The 10,563-nt window shown below is 45.1% G+C and overlaps 2 protein-coding genes across 6 annotated transcripts in view; one reads left to right on the top strand and one right to left on the bottom strand.

Moving 5' to 3' along the window:
• The window catches only part of fam13b (family with sequence similarity 13 member B), a 56,761-nt gene extending 50,031 nt beyond the window's left edge, over positions 1 to 6,730 (top strand). For 3 of the 5 annotated variants that reach the window (XM_008421015.2, XM_008421013.2, XM_008421014.2), the window contains 12 exons: positions 354 to 486; positions 953 to 1,024; positions 1,363 to 1,636; positions 1,709 to 1,847; positions 2,147 to 2,228; positions 3,340 to 3,450; positions 4,285 to 4,499; positions 4,768 to 4,851; positions 4,936 to 5,031; positions 5,101 to 5,435; positions 5,705 to 5,806; positions 5,890 to 6,730. In XM_008421015.2, coding sequence (XP_008419237.1) covers positions 354 to 486; positions 953 to 1,024; positions 1,363 to 1,636; positions 1,709 to 1,847; positions 2,147 to 2,228; positions 3,340 to 3,450; positions 4,285 to 4,499; positions 4,768 to 4,851; positions 4,936 to 5,031; positions 5,101 to 5,435; positions 5,705 to 5,806; positions 5,890 to 6,013 — 1,767 coding nt within the window. In that variant the 3' untranslated portion in view covers positions 6,014 to 6,730. The remainder of the gene's footprint in view (positions 1 to 353; positions 487 to 952; positions 1,025 to 1,362; positions 1,637 to 1,708; positions 1,848 to 2,146; positions 2,229 to 3,339; positions 3,451 to 4,284; positions 4,500 to 4,767; positions 4,852 to 4,935; positions 5,032 to 5,100; positions 5,436 to 5,704; positions 5,807 to 5,889) is intronic. The other 2 variants (XM_008421016.2, XM_008421017.2) reach the window with 2 other exon arrangements.
• Positions 6,731 to 8,544: 1,814 nt separating this feature from the next.
• klhl3 (kelch-like family member 3) overlaps positions 8,545 to 10,563 on the bottom strand; it is a 24,199-nt gene continuing 22,180 nt past the window's right edge. Inside the window, exon 12 of the mRNA XM_017307037.1 lies at positions 8,545 to 9,527. Coding sequence (XP_017162526.1) covers positions 9,499 to 9,527 — 29 coding nt within the window. The 3' untranslated portion in view covers positions 8,545 to 9,498. The remainder of the gene's footprint in view (positions 9,528 to 10,563) is intronic.

Raw genomic sequence — 10,563 nt, forward strand, 5'->3', positions numbered from 1 at the left:
GGGTTGCTAGGTAACGTCGGGGCTTTGCCGGGGTTGTAACATATAACATTTTTTTTACTGTGTGTTGAGGCAGCTTCTTTATTTCAGTTACATTTTTATCATGTTTGAATAAAAAGTTATGCCACTAAAAAGTGATAATTTTCATAAAATACAGAAATTGTAACATAATTTAAGGTTTTGTTCATTTCTGACTAAAATCCATTATTTTCAGCCTCATTTTTACAATGTATTACATATTACATCCATGTTAATTTACAAGCTTCGGCAGTTAAATGTTTCCGTATGTTTATTGATTTATTCCGTTCGGTTCGCCTGTGTCCTCGGTTCTGATTGGTCCGTCTCTCCTCTCCCAGGACTCTGATTCGTTTGGCTGCGATCAGAACGCCAACACCAGCGAGGCCAACAGGAACCGCCTGTCGCCGTGCCAACCAAGCTCCGCCCCCCACAGCCCCCACCTCCAGCTGTTCCCAGATAACCAGTGGGAGGGTAGGTTCCCAGAAACGTCCCAGATTATTATGCTAAGACAGATTTTAATCCAGTTTGATTGTTCAGAAACTCCTGACATCGTAGTTTTAAAATGAATGGAGCATCAGTTCTGTTGCTCTGTGGCCACTTTGTTCATGAAAGTCCAGATAAAATGAGTGCAGAGCCCTGAGGGACGCCTCCTTCTGTAACTCTGAATGACTAGGTCTGAGCTCTGGGAGCCTCGTTTGGTAGAAAACAGCTGATTTCTGCTGCTTTGCTTCGTCTTCAAGGAACAAAAGTTATTTTCAATAATTCATTTCTACGTTGAGCTTTTGGACCATTTTCTCGTTAGAAAGGTGAACCCGACATTTTGAACCTGACAAAAGTTTTCCTTCAGTTTGTTGAATGAATGTCGCTGTGTGATGATCTCACGGCTCCATCTCTCTTCCTCCTCCTCCTCTTCTTCTTCTTCTGCCCATCCGAACAGCGTCACCCCTTTCCCATCTCCACCTCCCTCCCATCGACTTCACATGTATGCACCTGCAGAAAGAAGGCCAAGGTAAGTTAGCTGCTTCATGTCCACCGGTTCACCCACCTCCTCCCCCCGTCACCGCCTCTCACCGGTTGCCATGGCGACCGCGCAGGAAGCATGTTCAGAGCCTTTCTGACGGTTGAGATAACCCCGGGCTCCCGCTCTGCCTGCAGCTGACGCTTTAACGGCCTCCTCTTCCTCGTTAGCTTGGCGCTAACCGCTAGGTGGGCTTAGCGTCAACCTGCACGTCTCTGAGGAGGAGCTGCTCCCGGTTTTCAGATGTAGCTCGCCACGCTGGTTGCTGTAGGAGTGAGTTAGAGGTTTTATGTTAAATGTTTCTGATGTCGACCCGGATTCTCTTCCAGACCCGGTTCCGGCCTTCAAATCCTGGCAGGACGACACGGACAGCGGCGAGGCGCAGCTGTCGCCGCTCGCCGGGCGCTTGGTTCCGCTGCCGCCGCTGCCGCTGGAGGACGACGGCGAGGAGGACGACGGCGACGGACTCCAGGACGACTCGCCGTCCTCTTCGCGCTCGCACCCGCACATCCTGGCCCGCCGCTTCCTGGACTTCGGAGCGCACAGCACCCAGCGCTTCCTGCAGCAGGACGTGGACGCCGCCTCGCCCTGCAAGGCGCAGCGGTACGACCGGAACCGGCGCCCCTGGTTGGACCTGCCAAACATGGCGGCTCTGACTCCAACTTGTCTCTTCAGGCCGCGGCGCGCGTCGTTCGGCTCCAGGGAGGCCATGAGGGGAGATTCGGTGACCCATCAGCTCACCAAGAAGCTGCAGCATCTGAAGAAGAAGATCAAACAGTTTGAGGAGCAATTCGAGAAGGAGAGGAACTACAAGGTAGCGTTAGCATCTCCTCTGCTTGGGCTGCGCTCACAACCACGGGTCAGGCTTAATCCGCTCGGATCTCAGCCGATCTGGAGTCAGTAGAATGTTTCCAGAACCTGGACCCTCTACAGACGGTTTGGTTCTGGTGGAGGCTTTCTGCCTGATTCCAGTTTGTTCCTGTTTGACATTTGAAGTCTCTGTAAATCCCCAGAGTGACCTTTCCTCTGCGCTGACCGGGCCCGGTCCAGAAACACGAACAGAACCGCCGTACTGTAGCTCCTCTGACGTGACCTCTTGACCTTTCTCTGCAGCCGTCTCACGCAGACAAGGCAGCTAACCCCAAAGTCCTCAAGTGGATGACCGACCTGACGAAGATCCGTCGGCAGATTAAAGGTAGAACGGCCGTGTGTGTGTGTGTGTGTGTGTGTGTGTGTGTGTGTGTGTGTGTGTGTGTGTGTGTGTGTGTGTTCGTCCCCTCTAACAGCAGCATGTTGCCGTGGCTCCCACCCTTCAGTGTGCCGGTGCGTCCTTGTGAACCCGTGACCTCTGGGATGACCTCAGCGCGGCGAAGCAACGACCTCCGACTCCCAGGCAGTCTGGACCCGGGGTGTACAAACTTTCTGTCGCAGGGACCAAAATCATCAGCTCAAAATGACCCAACAGGCCAAGAGACTAAAAACATTTTTTTAAAAAAAATCACCAAAAATGATTTATTTTTCTGGCCACTCGGCAACAAAAGTTTTTATTTAATCTGTAGAAACGGATCAAACCCAGAAATAATGTTTTCACGTTTTCCTTCCTCCATGTGTGGATTGGAGTTAAAGTCACTGAAAAGGAAGAACTTTAATCTGGAATGACCAAAATCATTATAAATTATTTATTTTGTAACTTTCAGGCTGAGACTGAGAAACATTTCAAAACAAATTAAATTTATTGTAGAATAATATCACAGTATGTTATCAATAACGGTAATAAATGTTGTGTTTAGTTAATTTGCATTGTTTTCATCCAAAGTTTGAAAACTTGCATTGAAAAGTGATTAAATCCTGTTGTTGTTTTGGGTTCGGTTGAAGACGATATTTAATCTTTTCCTGGCCATGAAACCAGATCCAGGTCGGTGAAAACACTTCCTGCTTTCACCCGGGTGGACTGTTGCCACGACAACGCTTTTAACATCTTTCTAAGCAGATTAAACTGCGGTCGGGAGGGGACCGAAAAAAACGCAGTCCAGGGTCCAGAAAAGTCCCCGGCGCCCCCGGTTTGAGCACCCCCGGTCTCGCTGATTGGATATTGATCGTTTTGTTGCTTTCGCCGGGCTGATCTGATCCCAGGACCCTCGCACGCCGCTCCTCCGTTCACGGAGGGCGCAGAGGCTAAAAGCGTTTCTCTGTTTCAAACCAATAAACCGATGAATCGATCAATAACTCGAGCACCCGCTCTCCACTTTCCTCCTTCCATTGCCCAACGACCGATCGATTGATTGATTGATTGATTGGGCCACCAGGACGCCAGCAGCACCTCCTTTCCCCCAGAAGCTCGCTGAGGCACCAGGCTTTGCTCCATTCACACAGACGCCACGCTGCCCCCCCCTCAGCCTCTAGACCGTGTCACCTCAGTAAGTACAACCCCCCCAGTAAGTAGACGTTCTGAATACTTCCCACAGTCACGGCCTGGTGTTACTGGTGTTACTGGTGTTACTGGTGTGTTTGCTGCCCAACCAGCATGTCGGCTTCAGAGACGAATGGAGGGATGAACATTTAGTAAAACCTTAAATGAAACCGTCTCTGTGACCGAGGAGAGGGGAAAACAACATTGTTTTAATCTGAAAAGTGTGGCATGCTTTTTATTTCAACCCCACTGTGAGTCAGAACCGTCTATGGATGGTTTTTCAACAGCTGGACTTTAACTAGGCCATCCTAACACATGATCTGCTTTGATCTGAAGCGTCAAAAACAACTTTCAGCTGATTTAGTTAATCCGTTAATCGTTGGCTGATGCTGAGAGAACATACTCAGATTAGTAATTTAGCCAAAACTACAAAACATTTAAACGTTTTGCATTTGAGATGAAAAAACTTTGTAAATCTGGTTTAACATAAACTCATTCAGCTTCATTAAAGAGTCTGTTAATCACCTTTTACTCCAATTAGCAATAAAAATAATCTGATCAAACATCCGCTGAAGGATTTCTGTTTTATTCAGAATTAAAAAGTGATTAACTTCTAATAAAATGAACTTAAGTGGTTAAATAAAATAAATCTGCATAATTTTATCCACTTAGTCGTAACCAAATAACCGTTAGCTGCAGCGCTGATCTCTCCACACTTTTCAGATTGTTTTATAGAAGAAAAAAGTAAACAATTTTTCTGATTCCGGTCCAGAAAACAGTTCCAAGGTTCCGATGTGGATCCAACTCCTCTTCTTCTTCTTCATGTGTTCTCGTCCTGCAGATGCCAAACACTGTGCAGAGAGCGAGTTCGGCCCACAGACCCGTCCCCGTAGCAACACCCTCCCCAAGAGCTTCGGCTCCACGCTGGAGCAGGGCGGCCATGACGCGGCGGGGGAGGTCCGGGGCCCGCGCCCCACCAAAGAAGAAACACTGGAGCTGATCCAGCGCCGCGTCAAAGGGAAGCGGCAGGAGGACGGCTGGCCGGACGACATCAAGGTGACCACTGTGTTTTATACATGTTGGTGAAACGAGGGGGTCAACAGGCTGGTTAATTTAACAGGCTGGTTAATTTAACTGGCTGGTTAATTTAACTGGTTAAGAGGCTGAAAGTATATTACGTTGTAGTACCACGTCACACCACAGGGTGGCGGTGTTTCAAAGAAATGATGCAGAAATGATCAAATTCAGTGAGGAAAAATAAGAGTTTGAGGCCGAATTGGACCATAATAATGGAAAAGCCCTGATTTAACTCGTGTTTCTGCAGAAGATGACCAAAGAGCAGCTGTCCTGTGAGAAGATGGTCCTTCAGAAGAACCTGCTGCACTACGAAGGCCTCCATGGGCGACCAGTAAGTCCGTCCTGCTGCGGCGCCGCCCCGCCCCGCGCCGCCGCCGCCGGCTGCTGCTGCATGACGCCATGTTTCTGTGATCAGGTGACCAGAGAGGAGCGGCTGGTGGTGAAGCCTCTCTACGACCGCTACAGGCTGGTCAAGCAGATGCTGGCGAGGGTCAGCATCACGCCGGTAACGGTAAGGCCGCCTCCGCCCGCCGCCGCCGCCCGTCTGCGCTCCGCCGCTAACGCCCGTCCTCCGCTGCAGGTGTCGCCCTCCAGCAAGAGGCGCAGCCAGACCCTCCAGCCGATCATCGAGGGAGAAACCGCTCACTTCTGGGAAATCAAAGAGGAGGAAGAGGAGGAGCAGAAAGGCAGCGAGGAAGAGAAGGAGGAGAGGGAGGAAGAGGAAGACGAGGAGGAGGAGGGCGAGAGCAGCGGCGGAGAGATGCAGAGCTCTGAGGTCATCATGGCCTTGGAGGCCGTGACCCCGAGCGGCGGGTCGGTGAGGAGCCAACCGGACGGGCTGAGCAACAAGATGGAGGAAGGGTCCGGGAGGCTGGCGCTGGACCTGCGCCTGTCCAGCTCCAACGCCTCGTCCATGTAAGGACCGCAAACCTGATGTAAAATGGTTTCCACCATTACTATGAGATCGATCTGCTCCACCCAATCAGAGCCAGGGGGCGGGGCTTAGCGCTGTCTGTTAACCACATGCTAAGCTAGCTGCTGTGTAGCAAGGAGCTAAGATTTTTCAACAAATATGTAAAAAATTATTTATGAAAGTTACAATGAGAAATTTTTCAAATGCTAAAACAGTCGATTAGAAACTGTTGGCCTCTGACCTGTTGACTCCATTTCCCATGATCCTCCAGGCCAGAGCTGCTGGAACAGCTGTGGAAGGCCAGATCAGAGAAGAAGAAACTGAGAAAGACGATCCGAGAGTTCGAGGAAGATTTCTATCAGCATAACGGGAGGTAAGTGAAGCGACGCGTCCGTTTGTCGCCCGCCGCCGGAGGAAGAGCTGAGCGCCGCCATCTTGTTTTCCTCCGTCCTGCAGGAACGTTCAGAAGGAGGACCGGGTGCCGATGCTGGAGACGTACCGCGAGTACAAGCGGGTCAAGGCCAAGCTCCGCCTCCTGGAGGTCCTCATCAGCAAACAGGATTCCTCCAAGTCCATCTAGGTTTCTGTCGGACAACCGCTGTCATCGCACACGGCGCCACCTGCAGGACGCCGCCATGAACCCTTCATCACCAACACTTCACATGTTGAGGGGAAAAAAAAAACATTTTCAGACGTTATTTTATGGTTTGCAGAGAAACTTTGGGAAATCTTCCTGTTTGTTTGTGTTCTGTTGGGTTTGCTTCATCACACTGCCGGCGTGGCGGCGAGGGGAGGGGAGGGGAGCGACTTCCTGCTGGCAGGGCGAACGAGACGCAGGGGGCTGGAGGAACTTCTCCGAGTTTCAGTTTGTTTGTGGCGCAGAGTGCTGGGAGGGGCAGGAAGGGTCAGATGTAAAAAATGTTATTTGCACAGCATTCGCAGAATGCAGCCCCTCTGTTGTTTCCATTTGTATTTCTAGAAATTAAGCACTACTTCTATACAAATATCAATATACTGTACATAAAACCAGAAAAAATGAATGTCAGACATGTTTAAATTATTTCACAGTTGGCCCCTTTTAGGTTTATATACGTGTGATGTTTTTTATTATCCATCCTGCTACATTAACCTTTTGTACGTAACCCCAACATGTCGTCGCTCTGTGTAATATAAGCTAATATAGCAGTACTGTAGTCGGCTTGCATGGCAGCACAGATCTTATCCAACACCAACTGTTCTCATTATTTGTGCCATGAAGAAGCAGCAATAATAAAAGTTTGCATCAGACATATTTTAACACGTTTCAGCTCCGTGTGTCAATATTTTCCAACATTAAAAAGTGTTTTTGACTCGTCAGAAAACATTCTGGTCTCTTGAATGTTTTTCTCACCGCAGCAGAGTGGAGAAACTCCCACGCCGTTTCACACTCGCTAGTTTCTCCAGGAATCCACTGCAAATATTTCTCTGCACAGGTTACACATTTAGTCAGCTGTTAATATTCGATACTTTGATTTTATATCAATAAAGGTTTAATTTGTGGAAATGCTACACAAGTTCTGCCGCTTTCTTATTTACCTCAGAACTGAAACATTTTATAGTGTTATTGCCCTCTGGTGGAGAAACAAAGTACTGCATATGGAAAGTATTTATGAAATGCGTATCTTTCAAATTTTCCTTTGAGTCATGCAACAAAATTTACTATTTTATTGAACATGTCGTTGAAAAGTTCTGCAAATGTGGATCAGTTATATTTTTAATTTCATGATTCAGTCATTTTACTTTTTTTTTTTTTTTTTAGAGGATTTCTTAATTTTTCTGACCAAGATGGAGCACAAAAAATGTGATACAAAAGGAAACTGGGAGATGCTTCGACTAAAATATTATCGTCAGAAAAGGGTCAGTTTAAAAATATTGTATAAATTAATGGCGTTCTGGTAGAAAAAGTTCTGATCCAAATGTAAAAGCGTTGCCGCTTCTGTAAACATGGCGGGGAATCACCGCCCTCTAGTGGACGGCAGCGGTAAATGCCCAAACCTTGAGCGCGAGCTGTCCGGTTGCCACGGAAACCAGAATGGTAAGCTGCGTTTAAAAGCATTAAGAGATGTTTAATTAAGGAGACAACTGGACAGAAACCATCTGCCGAAGAAGATAAAAACATTTAAATGCACAAAATATTTAAATATAAAAAAAACGGTTTTTACTAGAACGATTTAATTTATTTATATGTTACTGAATGTGTTCAGCTGCTGAGAACTGAACGGTTCTTCTTCTGTGCCTCTCACAAACCGCCACGTTGATTCGGACACCGCCATGAATTTGGCAGCTTCCGGTTCTTGTTTTAAAAATTAAAAGCTACGTTGAACTTTGGGGCTGAAGGATTCAGCATAAAACGACAGTTCACTGCCAAACACAGCGAACATTTTCATTTAACGTCATTGTTTTTAATCGTCCGGAGTTCAATTTCTAACGGAAGTGGATTTTCAAAACAAGCTTAAAACAGGATAACGAAATAAAACGCTGCTTCATTAATCTGGCAACTCGTTTGAATCGACTGCGGAAAAAAAAAAAAAAAGTATTTTTATCTTTTCATTTCTACTGAACTTTAAATTCCGATTCATCCGCCAACATTTGAACGGATCATTGGAAAAGCAGGAAGCTGTTTTCCCCTCCAACGATTCAAACAAACGAGACAATGTTGATATTAATCAGCAACAATCTCTTATGTTGCTGCTAATTTGGCACTTTGATGAAAGATTTATAAGAAAATGAAACTCACCTGGAGCTGTTTGTAATGGTTGGAGGTTTTAGCAGCAGCTGCTAATTAGGCTAATTACGCCAGAGGGAGGCCACGCCCACCAGCTGAGGTTCTGCTCTTTTTCTAAAACAAACTAAAAATGTTTTTGATTAAAAAAAAAAAGAAGACCGTTTTATACTTTTAGAAACTTTTGTTGTTTCTTTAAATTGTTTAACTCCAAACGCTTGGAGACATTTTCAAGTAGATGTCAGTAAATACATATTTACCTTTGGAGAAATGGAAATAAAAGCCGACAGGAGGAAGTTGTGTTAATCTTCCTCTACATCTTTGCTGTTAAAAATGAACCAAATCCAACATTTTGTTCACAATATTCATCGTTTATATAAAAAAATATAGCAACTGCAGTGAGAAAAATGTCCATCTGGTCACTTTAAACAATCACATGATATACTTCAAAGTCCATTTAGTGTTTCTTCACAGATGCATTTTAAACATCTTTACAAGTTCTATAATAATAAACATCAAACTGTTACTGATGTGCCTGAATATTAGATATTTTACTGATTATTCCTCTTATTTTCAGGCAGTTCCTGTTTCCCACCACAGGTGGTGCTGGAGAGTCTTACCTACTTGCAGGTGTTTCCACCTGAAGAAGACCGCTCCCAGTTCTCTGTAACATAACAGAGCATTAAATCCAAGCAGATGAAATGAAAATCACGTGACGTATAAAACAGGAAGATTATATTTAAACTTTATGTGCTTTTATAGAATAAACTAAGATCCAGTCCGGTAAACATGGTTCCGTTCCAGGATCCTGTTCCTGAACGCAGTGGCAACCGAGTCAATAAATAAAGTCATGATGTCTTTTCCAGCTCATTTTTTTACAGTGCATCATTTTCAGCTCCAGTGTCTCTGATCTGATGTGTGCGGCTGGCAGCTTCAGAATGAGCAGCAGCGTTCAGTGCAGAACATCAGCAGCGTTTAGTCCCAGAACCAAAACACAAAACGGATCCCAAGCTTTAAAAATCAACTGCTGCTTCTGTTGCATATCATTTTAACATTCTTCTTGTTGCGGCTCTCCGGTTTCGGGCGTTTGGGTCGAGGAGGAATACTGCTGGTCACCACCAGGTGTCCCCGCTCCAATTATTGCAACCGACTCCTTAGAGTCCGACCACCAAGCCAACAGAACCGGCGGCTCGGTTTGGTGGATTTACATCCGTTTATCCTGGAACCCCAAGGGAAGCGGATCAGAACCAAACATGGAGGCTCTCAGTGGACCATAAAGTTCTGGTTCTGGGTTTCTGCCCGGGTCATAGCGGCTTGTCGATCACTGCCACTCCTGAAAAGAACAGGTCCGATTAGTTCAGCAGTTCCTGTTACTGGGAAATAGATTCAAAATGCTCAGAAATTATTTTTTGAATATATATATATAAGAAAAAGCCAGTGGTGTCCAAAGTGTGGCACGGGGGCCACTTGTGGCCCCTGGACTGACTTTGTGCGGCCTCCGAATGTAATTACAGAACTTTTTATTTTTAATCAGAGTAAAAAAAATATCTGACACAAATTATTGGTACTTAATCAAGATTTTACTTAATTTCCTAGACTTGGCTAAATATTGCAAACATTTTCAAGAAAAGTTTATTAAATTTGTTCCATCAAACTCAAAAGAATTTGAAAACTACGATTTCTGTCACCTTAAAGTTTTGAATAAATAACATCCTTTTTCCACAAAAACAACAAAATCTGACTACTTTAACTTCTTATTTTTCTATTATAATTATATAAAAACACAAAACATTTTATTTAGCCCACAAGTATTTTTGACCTGTTGATTTTGGCAAAAAGTTTGGACACCCTGAGCTAAGCCAACATACTTTTTAATATTTAATTTGGGTTACTGAATTCTATGATCAAATCAAATTTTGTTGTGTGCTAGCCGACAGCTAGCATTGGTTTTAGCTGTTAGGTTGCCAACATAACATGCTGTTTTTATTATTTCTTTAATTATGTAAAGCACCTTGAAATGCCTTGCTGCTGAAATGTGCTATACAAATAAAATTTGATTGATTGATTGAACATAACATGCTAAATCTATAAAGTACATATAAAAGAAAAAAGGATGCAGTGCTTTGCTACTGTTAGCACTACGACAACTACGATAACAAGTACCGGAAAAAGTTTTAAATAAAAACGTAGGGAGGGAGGAAGTAGGGAAGTGGGTCAGCTATGCTAGCTTGACTATGACAACCTTAACATGTAGATGTGCTGCAGAATTCTGTGTGTTTATAAAAATAAAGTTGACCCACATAGAGCAGGTGTTCAAATTAGCTAATCAACCACTGCAGTGCTAGCGTAGCTAATAGCAGCAGCAGCAG

Source organism: Poecilia reticulata, linkage group LG10 (assembly GCF_000633615.1).
Source record: "Poecilia reticulata strain Guanapo linkage group LG10, Guppy_female_1.0+MT, whole genome shotgun sequence".
NCBI classification, from domain to species: domain Eukaryota; kingdom Metazoa; phylum Chordata; class Actinopteri; order Cyprinodontiformes; family Poeciliidae; genus Poecilia; species Poecilia reticulata.